Here is a 15,857-nt window from a genome sequence, read left to right as displayed (position 1 = left end):
GGAAGAAACCCACACAGACATGGGGAGAATGTGCAGACTCCGCACAGAAAGTGACCCAGGTCCCTGGTGCTGTGAGGCAGCAGTGTTAACTCACCACTGTGCCACTCCTATGTTTGGCAAGGTTAATTTGGAGGTTGAGAATATAGAGTTTCATCAACATGTTTAACCAAAACATTCAACTGTTTTGGGGGGGTAGCGGGGAGGGGAATTCATGCACAGATTAAATCAAAGCTGGATAAGAGGTGTACAGCAAACCCAGTTGGATGAAAGCTTATTCTAAACACAATGGTGTATAATTTCAATGTATGGGGGAGGGTCTGTGTGTCCCAATTCACAAATAGCTAAGCAACTGAGAGAATTGGGTCCAATGCAATGGGTTAAGGTAATGGTTTTCCGGAGTCGCCTACAAATGGGTTAGTGCAACATACATTTCCACTCACCCTCCTCCCCTCGGGAGAGCGATGATGCTGAGTCGCGCTCTGCAACGTAAAGTGTCTTCTGTTATTGTGGCTGGAGAGAGAGAGGAGATTATTTAATGATTGGAGAGAGGGAGATGGAGCTTCGCCTGCTTGCGTTGGGAATGTGTGGAGATGTGCGGCGTGGGTGAGGGATTCACAGTGGCAACGTTTCAGCCTGTATCTGATCACCAGACAGACAGAGAGAGAGAGATAGAGCAGTGTTACCATTTAAACAGCCACATCCGCATCCCTCCGGTTTCTGTGTTGTTTGTGTGAATGCCGGAACGGCTCAAATGAAGTTATTTTCTTTTCTCTCTCTCTCCCCTCTTCCAAATTCATTGTTAATGGTTAATTAAACTGTCCCCAAAGTCTCTGCCTGCTTTTGCTGTCAAACGAGAAATCCTGCTTTTTGCTCCTTTTCAAGTGGATTCTGCGGAGGATGGTCTCTGGGTTTGACATGTTGTAAATATGATGATGCACCCACTGCTGGGCTAGATACATTTTCACCCACAATGGAAGGAGCGAGGAAGACGAGCCGGGGGGAGAGTTTGTGAGCAAAACAGCAGTCATCATTCTCCCTCCCACCTAAAGAGACTGAGTGAGAGGGGGCTTCGCTCCTTCAGTCGCTGCTTGGGGGGAGAACCGGAGGGGCTGCAAGGAACATATTGGAGAGACTATGTTTGGAGATGATGAGATGGAATGCTCAGGTAAGTTTTATCCATTCTCCTTTTTTTTGTTGTTGTTCAGTTCCTATAGACAGTTCTAAGCTGTGACATTTGGTTTTTATTAGGCAAGTCTGAACTCGATTGTAATTTTAATGCAAGTTCCAGCCCCACTCAAGACTAGACAACCCTGTTTGATTCTCTCCAGTGTTGTGTTTTTCCAATAAATGCATTCAGTCAGGGATTAAAGCTTAAAGGTTCAAGTGCATTTCCAATTAAAGCGATGGAGGGATACATCATGACCAACGCTTGGACTGGTATCTTCCCCCCCTCCCCCTCCCCCTCCTCCTCAGGGGCAGCCCACGGTGGGGTTCAGGGTCAGTCGCTGTGGTGTGTCAATAAGGCATTTCGTGGTGTTTTGTTACTCAGGATCGCCCACCCCCTGAGTCAGTGACGCCCAGGCTTGGGAATGATGTAATGCTGGTTAACACAATAGCGATTATTTCATTTTTCAAAAGAATCATCAAGTGGGGAGCTTTGCCACCCCCCCGGGGCATGTCTGTGTCTGCAGATGTGTTACCACGCCTGAATAACACTCATGGAGTATCTTTAACTCACGGGAGAGGCTCCTGATAATTGCCCCAGTCCTGCTGAATTCTCCCCAAACTATCACCCCTTCCCCATGCAGTAGAATGTGGACTACTCTCTAATCTCTGTCCCTTCTCTAACTTCTGAAACGCCATTCCTCTGGCTAGTTTTTGTTGCTGGGCTGGACCTAAATGGGGAAAGCCCATTGTTTGATTTTGATTTGATTTGTTATTGTCACGTGTATTGGACTACAGTGAAAAGTGACAAAAACAGAAAATGCTGGAAAGTCTCAGCAGGTCTGACAGCGTCTGTGGGGAGAGAATACAGCCAACGTTTCGAGTCTATGTGACCCTTTGTCAGAACATTTCAGTGAAAAGTACTGGTTCTTGTGCGCAGTACAAAGCATACTGTTCATAGAGTACGTAGGGCAGAAGGAATGGACAGAGTGCAGAATATAGTGTTAAAGTCGTACCTAGGGTGTAGAGAAAGATCAACTTAATATGAGATAGATCCATTCAAAACCCACTCACAGGGCAGCTTGGTTAGCACTGCTGCCTCACATTGCCAGCGACCTGGATTCGATTCCTGGCTTCGGTCACTTCCTGTGTGGAGTTTGCATGTTCTCCCCATGTCTGCATGGGTTTCCTCCGGGTGTTCCAATTTCCTCCCATGCTCCAAAGATGTGCACGTTAGGTGGATTGGCCATGCTCAGTTGATCCTTACCTAGCTAGGGTAAATACATGAGGTTATGGCAATATGGCCTGGGTGGGATAGTAGTGGGTGCAGACCTGATGGGTTGAATGGCCTGCTTCTGTGCTGTAGGGATTCTATGTTAAAAGTCTGATGGCAGCAGGGAAGAAGCTATTCTTGATTTGATTGGTATGTGATCTCAAACTTTTGTAAATAACCTGAGTTATCTCCTGAGTTTATCGAGTTCAAATACTCCTGTCTGCGGTGTAAGGCTCCTCTGGGAAGCTACAAAGCAATTTGTACACATTAGTTAAGTGGTCCATGGTATGAACATGGAGGACACAGACTGTCTAAATTTAAGTTAATTTATTAGTGTCACAAGTAGGCTTACATTAACACTGCAATGAAGTTACTGTGAAAATCCCCTTGTCACCACACTCCGGCACCTGTTCGGGTACACTGAGGCAGAATTTAGCATGGCCAGTGCATCTAACCAGCATGCCTTTCGGACTATGGGAAGAAACCGGAGGAAACCCACGCAGGCACAGGGAGAATGTGCAGACCCCACACAGACAGTGACCCAAGCTGGGAATCAAACCCAGGTCCCTGGTGCTGTGAGGCAGCAGTGCTAACCATTGTACAACCGTGCCTGCCTGCCTGCAGAGTGGAACAGTGATGGGGGTTTTGTGTGTTAAGGACAGGCTGGATGGGAGATTGTTAAACAGTAATCTGCAAAGACATATCTGATCATCGTTGTCTAAAATCAGCCCTGGGGGGATTTCAACCTGATGTAGGTCATTGAACAGCAGAGTAACTAATGGTGAGTCTCCATTCCCTGCGTGACGGTGGACACTGCTGTTTCCAGAGCCAGGGCTCACAGTCTGAGTGTACAGGGTAGACAGTTTAGGACTGGAATGAGGTGAGATTTCTTCACCCAGAAGGTGGTGAATGCGTGGAATTCGCTACCACAGAAAATAGTTGAGATCAAAACATTGCATGTTGTCAAGAAGGAGTTAGATATAGCTCTTAGGGCGAAGGGAATCAGAGATATGGGGGAAGGCAGGATCAGGCTATTGAGTTGGATGATCAGCCATGATTATAATGGATAGTGAAGCAGGTTTGAAGGGCCAAGTGGCCTACTCCTCCTATTTTCTATGTGTGCCCAGCTTCCCCTTATATTAACCTGTGCTGTTCACTTCAATCATTCCCTGTGGGAACGAGTTCCACGTTCTCTCCAAACTGAGTAAAGGTTTCTCAGAAGCAGAACAAGAAGTTTCTCTGAACCCCTTATTGGAGTTCTTGGTAACTATGTTACATTGACGACCTCGAGTAATGCTGTTCCCCGCCAGTGGAAACAACCTCTGTGTATTCACTCGATCGACACCCGTCGTATGTTTAAAGGCCTCTCAAAGGTCGCCCCTCCTTCAGGCTGACTGCCCATATTGTAAACTGGGTGCTGTTTGAAGAGGTGATATGTATCCAGTTCTGAATCTGGAAAAGGCAACTAAGTGCGGCATGATAGCACAGTGGTTAGCACTGCTGCCTCACAGCGCCAGGGAGCTGGGTTCAGTTCCTGTCTCAGGTCACTGTCTGTGCGGAGTCTGCAGGCAGGATTTTACTATCTGGCTTGGGCAAGATTTCACAAACTCACCCAAGGCCAACAGAGATTTCCTTTCTGCAACCCTCGCCTGTCTCGATTCTGGGGCAGGTGAGGCGGTAAAATTCGAGTCTGCATGTTCTACCCGGGTCTGCGTGGGTTTCCTTCAGATGCTCTGGTTTCCTCCCACACTCCAAAGATGTGCAGTTTAGATGTGTGTTGGTCATGCTAAATTGACCCTTAATCTCAGGGAGATTGGCCAGGTAAATACGTAATGTTGAGGGGACAGGGCCTGAATGGGATTGTTGTCGGTGCAGGCTCGATGGGCCGAATGGCTTCCTTGTATAATTCTAAGCCTGTCTTTGCAAAGGAGAGAGGCAGGTAACTTGGGGGCCAATCCCACATGTGGTCCATCAATCCATTTGTAAATCTTCTGAGGATTAAATATAATAAGGGTTGACTGACCCAGTTCCACTGCAGAATGTTCCAGTGAGCAGTTAGATCACTGGTCTGGGAGGCTACACTTCAAAACTGCTTCATTGGCTGTCAAGAGCTTTCAGGTCTCCCAAGGTGCTATATCCATGTGTTGCCATTTCTGACACTGGCATGATGGACCAAATGGCCTCTTTCTGTGCTGTCTCATGCTGTAATCCTTTTTTACCAATTTATTCAATGTTGCCAGGATGTTTGCCATTGCATGTGCAGAGGGTGCCTTCGAGAAGCCCTGGTTTCCTCTTTGTTACGGACCCCACAAACCTGCTTCCACAAACCCCTCATTCTTCCATCAACAATACCCCCCCCTCCCCAAGCCCAACTCAAGTGGAAATGCTTCTGTAATAGCAGTGGGCTTTGGAATATGTTTTAATGAAAAGTAGAAGCAGGAATAGGGTCCTGGCCAAGACTTTACAAGGGACATAGGTTCGATTCCCAGCTTGGGTCACTGTGCGGAGTTTGCACATTCTCCTCATGTCTGCATGGGTTTCCTCCGGGTGCTCCAGTTTCCTCCCACAGTCTGGAAGACATGCTGGTTAGGTGTATTGACCCTGCTAAATTCTCCCTCAATGTACCTGAACTGGAGTGTGTAACTAGGAGATTTTCGCGGTAGCTTCGTTGCAGTGTTAATGTAAGCCTACGTATGACACTAATATTTAAACTTTCCTGACCTCAGGACATCATCAAGTGCTTTACAGCCAATTAAGTACTTTGTAAGTATTGTGCCAGATGTATGTAGGAAATGCAGAAGCAAGATCCCACACACAGCTATGTGATGATGACCGAGTAACTTGTTTCCTTCCTGTGACGTTGGTTTGAAAGGTAAATATTCGAGAGGACACCAGGAAGGACTCCCCTGACCTTCGTTCAATGGTGTTACAGAATCTTTTAGGCTCAAATGAGAAGGCAGATGGAGCCTTGGTTTAATGGATGAAAACTCCAACAGTGCAGCACCCCTGCAGTACTGCACTGGAGTCTCCATTTAGATTTTGTTCTCCAGTCCCTGGAATGAGAACAAGTGTTGGTTTCCATCACCAACAACTCATAAATCACTGTATTCCTACACCACCGCAAGAGGCCATTCAGCCCATTGTGTCTGCCCTTGCTCTCCTGAGGAGCAATTCATGTATTGCCACTGCCCTGTCCTCTCCCCGCATCCCCACGCATTCCTCCCTTTCAGCTATTTGGAAAATGTAGAAAGATTTATGGCACAGAATGAGACTGTTCTGTCCATCAGGTCCGCGCCAGTCAGAGGATGAGCCACCCTGCCTGACCCCAGCTCTTGCTGCAGCTCAGGCACTTCAGGTACAGATCCAGATACCATCTAAAGAAGTTGTGTGTTTCTGTCTCTACTACCCTTTATTGAGATATGCAGGGCAGAAACAGGCCCTTCGGCCCAACCTGTCCATGCTGACCAGTTTCTTAAATTGAACTAGGTCCACTTGCCTGCATTTGCCCCATAACCCTCCAAAACTCTCTATCCATATATGTCCTAATGCCTTTTAAATGTTGTAATTGTATCCACCTCTGGCAGCTCATTCCATAGGCATGCCTCCTTCTGAGTGAAAAAGTTGCCCTCAGGCTCCTTTTATGTCTTTTCCTTCTCACCTTTGGACTTCCTTACCCTGGGAAAAGGGCCTTGGCTGTTCACCTTAGCCACGCCCCTCATGAAAAGTTTGAAGTTTTTAAAGTTTATTTACAAGTAGGCTTACATTAACACTGCAATGAAGTTACTGTGAAAATCCCCTAGTTGCCACACTCAGGTGTCTGTTCAGGTACACTGAGTAAGAATTTAGCATGGCCAATGCACCTAATCCACACATCTTTGGACTGTGGGAGGAAACCAGAGGAAACACACGCAGACACAGGGAGAACGCGCAGAATCCACACAGTTACCCACGCTGGGAATCGAACCCAGATCCCATGAGACTGCAGTGCTAACCACTGTGCCACTGTACTGCCCCTTGGCTGAAATCTTGTTCTTTGACCCAGACACCATCAATTGATTAAGTTGGCAGCATGGTGGCACAGCTGCCTCACGACACTAGGGACCTGGGTTCGATTCCTGGCTTGGGTCACTGTCTGTGTGGAGTCTGCATGTTCTCCCTGTGCCTGCGTGGGTTTCCTTCGGGTGCTCTGGTTTCTTCCCACAGTCCGAAAGATGTACGGATTAGGTGGATCGGTCATGCTAAATTGCCCCTAATGTCAGGGAGACTAGCTGGGATAAATGCATGGGGTTGTGAGGAGAGGACCTGGGGGGGGGGGGGTGGGGGGGGGGTGGGTTTGTGGTTGGAACAGACTTGATGGGCTGAATGGCCTCCTTCTGCACTGTAGGGATTCTAAAAAAAAAGTTGTATTGCAGCAGAAAGGGTGTGTGTGTGTGGAGAGAAGGATTTGGAACTTGATTCACATGTGAGTGACCTTTCTGCCCCTTTATTCCCTCCTGGGGTTTGGCTGAATCTCTCACTGATCCACATTTCTCAGACACAGGGAATGTCTTTGGAATCTAACAAATGGCTGCCTGTGTTTTCAACATGTCTCGGGAACTCGATGTGACTCGATGGTTTTTTATTCCCTAACTTGAGGTGTTTTGTGATATATTACAACCTGGTGGAGGTGCCAAATGTGGGAAGTTTTGGAATTCACCCAACTTCTGATTTTTTTTTTTGTTAATGAATCAGATTTTGTTTAGGATTTTATTCCAGAACCACAGTCCCACACACATTGCCAACTGCAGGATGCTTTGAACGTAGTCTGTGGTCATATATCAACCGACTCAAGAACAGCTTCTTCCCTGCTGCCATCAGATTTTGAGTGGACCTACCTTGCATTAAGTTCTCTACACCTTAGCTGTGACTGTAACACTACTTTCTGTGTCCTCTCCTTTCCTTCTCTATGTACGGTATGCTTTATCAGTTTAGCGAGCAAGAACCAATACTTTTCACTAATATATGTGACAAAAATAAAACAAATCAATGGCTATTTGTCATCTAGTTCTCAGCTAATGTGGATAGTGTCTCTCAGTCAATACCAGAGCTTGTATGTTATGCACTCACTTCCCCTTAGCCCTGTTGTATCGCAATTGGGAGTTCAAGATCCCATCTTGCTATCTCCTCCTCCCCTTTCTATGATGGATATAGACTAACTGTGACACCTCTTCTGCCACCCAGGCAGAGATGAGCGAGCTAGTACAGGCTTGATGTTAATCTGGTCTGTCTGAGTTGGTTTCACACAGAGGAGGGAGTCAAAACTGATGGGGTCTGGGAACCAGGTCTGTTCCCAGTGACTGGACCAGCTATTTTATCAGCTGAGAACCCATCAATCCAATCAGGCATGGTTTGGTGAAAGAAAAACCGTGTAATCATTTTCAATCAACTCGTTGGAGTTCTTTGAAGACATAACATGAAGGGGAACCAGTGGATGTGCTGGACTTAGATTTCCAGAAGACATTTGCTAGAATGTCACATCAAACATTAATGTGGAAAATAAAATGTCATGGTATAGGGGGTAACATTTCATCAAGGATAGAAGATTGTCCGGCTAGCTGGAAGCAAAGAGTAGACAGGAATGGTTTAATTTGGTTGGCAAGGTGTGGTGAGTGGTGAGCCACAGGCATCAGTGTTGGGGCCTCGAGAATTTATATAAATGACTTGGATGAAGGGATGGATTGGATAGTTACCAAATTTGCTGATGGCACAACGATGGGCAGGAAAGCAAGTTGTAAAGAGGATGTAAGGAGGCAACAAAAAATATACAGCGTGAGGTTCTCCGGCCTCTTATCTGTGTGTTTTCCCCCCCGCGGGAGGTGGCGCGTGGTTTGCTAGCGACGGGATTCTCTGGTCCCGCCACTGTCGATGGGAATTTCCATTGATGCCACACCATGCTGGCAGAAAACCTGAGAGTGGGCTGCCGGCGGGACTGGAGAATCCTGCCGGTGGGACTGGAGAATCCTGCCGGCATGAACAGCCGGAGAATTCCTGCCATAGAATAAGAAGCGACTTGGTTGAAGCATATAAGATCCTGAGGGGTATCAACAGGGCAGATGTGGGAGAATCTCAAATTATGGGCAGGATTTTACAGCCTTGCTCGAGCGAGACTGGAAATCCCCGCCTGAGGTCAACGGACATTTCCGTTGTCTGCCCCTCGCCCGCTCCGATTCCATGGGAGGCGAGGTGGTAGAATTCTGGCGAATGGATCACTGTCTGAAAGAAAGGGGGTCGCCCATTTAAAATGGAGATGGGACGAAATTCTCCCTCTCTGAGGGTTGTGAGTTTCTGAGACTTTCTTCCTGAAAAGACCGTGAAGCAGAATGTCTGAATATTATTAAGGCAGAGGTGGATAGATTTTAGGTAATGAAAGGAGTGATAGGTTATCGGGGGGTAGGCAGGATACAGATTTGAGGTGACTATCAGATCAACCGTGATCTTATTAATTGTTAGAACAGGCTTGAGGGGCTGAATGGCCTACACCAGCTCCTAAAGGGTTATGATATGATTAATATAACCCTGGCTGCGCTCCAAATCATCAAAGTTTTGGCAAATCTTGTTTCGACGCCCGCTTTAATTATTGAATATGTGGCAATTACTGTGGAAGGATCTGGAAGTTTCAAAGTAAAATTAGGAGAATCATCCAGTGAGTTTCAACCCTATGTTCTACAGCAATAGCATATTTATTTAACATCTTTAACATAAAACATTCTAAGGCCCTTCGTAGGAGCGTTAAATGACATTCAGTATCACATTTGATTATCATTTGGTGGTACAGGATTTGAATATTGTTTGAAAAAAAAGAAGTGACATGTTGCTGAAGTTTTTCATCTTGCACTCATCAGGATGTGCAAGAGTTCCAAATCTCAAACGATCATAATTTATATTCCAGGAGCAATGGGTGCTGATTGGTTGGAAAGTTAACTCTGATTGGCTGAGACATCACCATGGAGAAGGCATTGGGGAATGATAGGCTCCTAAAGTCCCTGGGCAGCCAGTAGAAGATGCAAGGCTTGAATATATTTCTTTTCTTTGGAGAAAATGGGTCACCAGATATGAATGTACATCACTTCCAGCAAGCACAAATGAGTTAATTTACCAACTAATGCATCAAATCCTACAATGCAGAAGGAAGACATTTGACCCATTGAATCTGCACCGACCACAATCCCACCCAGGCCCTATCCCCATTTACCCTAGTTAGTCCCCCTGACACTAGGGTCAATTTAGCATGGCCAATCCACCTAACCTGCACATCTTTGGACTGTGGGAGGAATGATGTAGAGATGCTGGCGTTGGACTGGGGTAAACACAGTAAGAAGTCTCATAACACCAGGTTAGAGTCCAACCAGTTTATTTGACAGTAATCTCACGAGCTTTCGGAAACGGTGTTCTTTCGTCAGGCGTGTGGGAGGTTCTGAACCAAAAAACTTTGTCAAAGAGATAGCTCTTCAGGGGTTGATTGTCCCACTTGGTAATTAATTTAAAGCTTTTCCAGCAATGGATATTAGCGTATGACTGTCAAAGCTAGGTCTTATTCTAACTTGGTAGAGTAACTGAGGAGAGGCGATGGCCTAGTGGTATTATCGCTAGGTTATTAATCCAGAAACTCAGTGAGTGTTCTGGGGACCCGGGTTCAAATCCCATCACAGCAGATGGTGGAATTTGAATTCAATAAAATATCTGGAATTAAGAATCTACTGATGGCCATGAAACCATTGTTGGAAAAATCCATCTGGTTCATGAATGTCCTTTAGGGGAGGAAATTTGCCATCTTTACCTGGTCTGACCTACATGTGACTCCAGAGACATAGCAACGTAGTTGGCTCTCAACTGCCCTTCATGGGCAACTAGGGATGGGCAATAAATGCTGGCCAGCCAGCGATGCCAATGTCCCATAAATTAATCTTTAAGAACCCAGTAATTTTGTTTATGTTTTGCTTATGGCCACCCAATGTTATAATAAACTGGAGCTGACTCTGACATTCGTCTCAGCCCAACACAACATATCTTATGTGGGGAGATGTGTGAGCCTACATGCAGCACGGTGGCACAGTAGTTAGGTCGGCACGGTGGCACAGTGATTAGCACTGCTGCCTCACAGCGCCAGGAAACCGGGTTCAATCCCGGCCTCGGGTCACTGTCTGTGTTGAGTCTGCACGTTCTCCATGTGTCTGCGTGGGTTTCCTCCGGGTGCTCCAGTTCTCTCTCTCAGTCCGAAAGACGTGCTGGTTAGGTGCATTGACTGTGCTAAATTCTCCCTCAGTGTGCCCGAACAGGCCCCAGAGTATAGCACCTAGAGGATTTTCATAGTAACTTCATTTGCAGTGTTAATGTAAGCCTACTTGTGACACTAATAAAAAAACTAAAAAAGAAACTTATGGTTAAGGCTTAATAATCTATAGACCTGTTAGTCATTTATATCAGTTAGGAATATCGCTGTTTTGTAATATGAATGGCCAACTATGTGCCACAAATCAATCTGGAATGTCATTGAGCTGTTCAAGGTTCAGCGTGGGCACATTGCGGAGAGGATCGTTCCGTTCCCATGGTGATATTGCACTCCCTCCAGGAGGCGTAACTGCAAGCTGTTTTCCTGATTTATTTTCCCGTATGGAGCTCTTTGGCTGCAGGATGTGTGGGGGGGAAAATGAACCTGCACGTTGAGCTTCAGTCAATCTCGACTTTTATTGTATTCACTCGTTGAAATGCCCCAACACCCTGTCTCCCTTGCCAGGACTAGTGTTGAGGAGAACGAGGTGGAGGGTGATATATCGGCATGTGTCACTGTGGCAAAGGTTAATGGTCTGAGATGATCAAGGTTTGTGCCTCTGAGTATCGAGCTTTTTTCTGTAAATTCCACATTAATGGAATTTATGCAAAGTACACCATTTGATTATTATATATCTTTTTAAGTGTCTAAAAGACAGAGATAGATTAATAAGGGGATCAGGGGTTATGGGGGAAAAGGCAGGAGAATGGGGGATGAGAAAAATATCAGCCATGATTGAATGGCAGAGCAGACTTGATGGGCCGAGTGGCCTAATTCTGCTCCTATGTCTTATGGGCTTATCTCCCAGTGTTTATTCCTCACTGACTGTCGCCGAAATGGAGGCACTGGTGGCACAGTGGTTAGCACCGCAGCCTCACAGCGCCAGAGACCCGGGTTCAATCCCAGCCTTGGGTCACTCTCTGTGTGGAATTTGCATGTTCTCCCCATGTCTACATGGGTTTCCTCTGGGTGCTCCGGTTTGTTCCCACAGTTCAAAGATGTGCTGGTTGGGTGGATTGGCCATGCTACGTTGCCCCTTAATGTCAGGGGGATTGGCAGGGTAATTATGTGGGGTTACTGGTATAGGGCCTGGGTGGGATTGTTGTCAGTGCAGGCTCAAAGGGCTGAATGGCCTCCTTCTTCACTGTGGGGATTTTATTAAACTTATTATCCTGTTATTGTCTCTTTGCAGCTTGTGGGATCTTACTGTGCATAAATCAGCTGCTGTATTTCCTACATTACAACTGTAACTATACTTAGAAAATCCTTCACTGGCTGTAAAGCACTCCGTTTGAGATTGTGAGATGAGAATGCAAGTCTTTTCCTTTCTGAATTCATAGCATCCCAACAATGCAGAAGCAGGCTATTCGGCCCATTGATTCTGCACTGCCAGATCACCTTACCCAAACTCCACGTATTTACCCAATTAATCCCCCTAACCTACACATCTTGGGACACTAAGGGTCAATTTAGCATGGCCAATACGCCTAACCTGCACACCTTTGGAGTGTGGGAGGAAGCCCATGCAGACATGGGGAGAACATGTAAACTCCACACAGTCAACCAAGGCTAGAATTGAACCCGGGTCCCTGGCGCTGTGAGGCAGCAGTGCTAACTGCAGTGCCACTATGCTGCTGAACCATTCCACTACAGATTGAAACAACTCTAAAACGCGATGAGTGATTGACTCATTGCGCCACTCGGTTTATAGCCTGCACCGGGAGGCTGCAGGCTGTTCTGTGGTCCTGCCCTGAGTTGTCTTAAACGGTGCAATGTAACGTGTGTCTTATCTGTTGGCAGCATTGTTTTACAAAGAGAATAAGCGTGCCAGCTTCTGACTGATACGGGGGCATGTTTTAACAGCAGGCAGTGCTTGCTAGAGAGAGGTGTTACTGAACTAAAAGAAGCCAACATGCTGGCACTGTGGACGGCATGGTGGCACAGTGGTTAGCACTGCTGCCTCACAGCGACAGGGACCCGGGTTCGATTCTCGGCTTGGGTCAATGCCTGTGCAGAGTCTGCACACTTTCCCCGTGTCTGTGTGGGTTTCCTCTGGGTGCTCTGGTTTCCTCCCATGGTCCGAGAGACATGCTGGTTAAGTGAATTGGCCGTGCTAAATTCTCCCTTAGTGTATCCAAGCAGGCACTAGGGGATTTTCACAGTAACTTCATTGCAGTGTTAATGTAAGCCTTCTTGTGACACTAATAAATAATAAAAAAAAATTAGGGATTTTAGAAGCTGTATCAAAGTTTACTAGTTATTGACAGTATAAAGCTTGGTGTGAGTGAATTACAGTGGATCTTAGTGGATATACAGCAGTGCTAACCACTGTGCCACCGTGCCATTAGGTACTTCTTAACAATTAATCCCTGAGATGTGAAACCATTGACAAAATTGACACAGCCCGCATGGTGGCACAGTGGTTAGCACTGCTACCTCACAGCGCCAGGGACCCGGGTTCGATTCCCGGCCTGGGTCATTGTCTGTGCGGAATCTGTATGTTCTCCCCACGTCTGTTGGGTTTCTTCCAGGAGCTTTGGTTTCCTCCCACGCTCCAAAGATGTGTACGTTAGATGGATTGGCCATGCTAAATTGCCCCTGAGTGTCCTGGGATGTGTAGGTCAATTACTCTGGATTACAGAGGCTCAGTGAGGGCTTAGGGCCCAGGACGACTGCAACATGCCACAGAATGATAGACCAGAATTCCTATACTGCAGAAAGAGGCCATTCAGTCCATCAAGTCTACACCAACTTGCCAACAGAATATTGTATTCAAGCCCTATCTTCGTAACCCCACGCAATTTTCCAGGTAATCCCCCTAACCTACAAAATTTGGGATGCAAATGAGCAATTTAGCATGGCCAATCTGCCTAACCTGCACATCTTTGGACTGTGGAAGGGAACCAGAGCACCCAGAGGAAACCCACCCAGACACAGAGAGAATGTGCAAACTCCACACAGACAGTAACCCTAGCTGGGAATTGAACCCGAGTCCCTGGCGCTGTGAGGCAGCAGTGCTAACCACTGTGCCATTGTGAGAGCTGTGTCATTTTTGTCAGTGGTCCAACATCTCAAGAATTAATTGTTAAGAAGTATCTAGCAGCACAGTGATTAGCACTGCTGAGTCACAGCGCTAAGAACCCGGATTCAATTCCAGCCTCAGGTGACCGTCAGTGTGGAGTTTGTATGATCTCCTGTGTCTGTGTGTGTTTCCTCCGGGTGCTCTAGTTTCCTCCCACGCTCCAAAGATGTGTATGTTAAGCGGTTTAGCCATGGTAAATTGCCCTTTAGTCTCCCAAGATGTATAGGTTAGGGGGATTGGCCATGCTAAATTGCCCCATGGTGTCCCAAGATGTGTAGGTTAGGTGGATTGACCATGGTAAATTGCCCCGTTGTATCCAAAGATATGTAAGTTACATTGGCCATGCTAAATTGCCCCTTAGTGTCCCAAGATTTGGGGAATTATTCATAGTAAAATGTGCAGGGTTATGAGTTTGGGTGGGTGGGCCTGGGTAAGATGCTCTTTTGGGGATTTTGTGCAGACTCCATAAACCATAGAAACCCTATTGTGCATAAGGAGGCCATTTGGCCCATTGAGTCTACACCGACAACAGTCCTCGATGGGCTGAATGGCCTCTCTCTGTACTGTAGGGATTCTGTGGTTCTATGCGTCTTCCCAGAGTTGATGCAATCCAATTGGAACAGTCAAGTTTTTGGTCCTTATGGTTTCTGGAGTTGAGTTCTTGTCGGGAACAAAGCCAAAATTCCAATTGGCATTCTCAATCAATCTCAGGCTGATGTTGAAACTCTTTCTGGCTTTAGGGTTAATCCGTCAAGAGACAAATGTGCCAAAAACAACTGATTCCCAGCCAGCAGACCTTTATCGGGGGAGTGGGCTGATCTCCTCCTCCTGACCCCACATCAACATGGAACAGTTCGCTGCTGTCTCACAATGGTTGGCACACACCCCATCCTCCTCCCCCGCCACTAATGACACCTCCACCCAACATACGCAGCCACATAAAAGTGAAAAATAGATGAATTTGGAGTGGCAATATCTATTCCTAAACAGACGCTGTCGCCTTCTGCTTGGGCTGTGATTTCTCATTCATTCCAATAACAAGGTTTTGTTTCTGGATATCATTTCAGCGTACGTGCAAAGTGCTTTTCTTTTCCCCATTTCTGCACTGTTTAGTTGAATAAATCACTCCAAAATGACTCAGAAAACCCCAGCTCCTGTCTTTCATAGCTATAAATAGTTTGTCATGATGTCTGACTCATCCTGTCGGAACATGTCTCGATTGCATCTGCACTTGTATGGTTTAAATCCGCGGTAAATATCCCTAAGCACCAGAGATGTCACTGCTGTCTCCTCTCGGATAAGTGCACAGCTAAAGACATGGCCTTTCCCCTCCTCCTACAGCTTCCACCGCCCTGACCCTGAGATCTCCAACATGCTCACCTCTTGAACACTGTGACACAGCGGTTAGCACTCTTAGGGACCCAGGTTCAATTCCTGGCTTGGGTGGCTGCCTGTGTAGAGTCTGCGTGTTCTCCCTGTGTCTGCGTGGGTTTCCTCCGGGTGCTCCAATTTCCCCTTACAGTTCAAAAGACGTGCTGGTTAGGTGCATTGGCCATGCTAAATTCTCCCTCAGTGTACCCGAACAGGTGCAGCAATGTGGCGACTAGGGGATTTTCACAGTAACTTCATGTAAGTCCACTTGTGACACTAATTATAATGACTTCAATCAGGACATTGGGGTTGGTCTATTGGAATATGAGCTCCTTGATTAAGGAGTCAATTGATGGGCCAGTCAGGGAGTCTTTTCCTTGTATTTGACCGGGAGTGTCAGTTCCTCTGGAACTCCTGGAGGTAGACTGCTGACTGCGAGCACTCTGTGTACTGCTATTGGAATTGTAAATAAAGGGATTTTGGTTGACGCACTCTGTCTCTGGAAACTTACTACACTAATAAATAAACCTTTTTAAACATCCCTGATTTTAATCCTTCCACCACAGGCTGCCTGGACCTGAGGTTCTGGAAACTTCCTCTGCTACATCAATCCAACTCTCACTTTTTTTTCAATCTGTCGCCATTTTTGCTGCCTCTTC

The 15,857-nt window shown here is 46.5% G+C and overlaps 1 protein-coding gene across 1 annotated transcript in view; it reads left to right on the top strand.

The window, feature by feature from the left end:
- Positions 1-455: 455 nt before the first annotated feature.
- The window catches only part of LOC145358428 (ral guanine nucleotide dissociation stimulator-like), a 160,531-nt gene continuing 145,129 nt past the window's right edge, over positions 456-15,857 (top strand). Inside the window, exon 1 of the mRNA XM_080212498.1 lies at positions 456-1,165. Within this exon, the coding sequence (XP_080068624.1) occupies positions 1,145-1,165 (21 nt within the window). The 5' untranslated portion in view covers positions 456-1,144. The remainder of the gene's footprint in view (positions 1,166-15,857) is intronic.

The sequence above is a fragment of the Carcharhinus amblyrhynchos genome, chromosome 25 (genome assembly GCF_965287045.1).
Source record: "Carcharhinus amblyrhynchos chromosome 25, sCarAmb.v2.hapA, whole genome shotgun sequence".
Lineage (NCBI taxonomy): Eukaryota > Metazoa > Chordata > Chondrichthyes > Carcharhiniformes > Carcharhinidae > Carcharhinus > Carcharhinus amblyrhynchos.
This window is presented reverse-complemented; position numbering and strand designations above follow the sequence as displayed.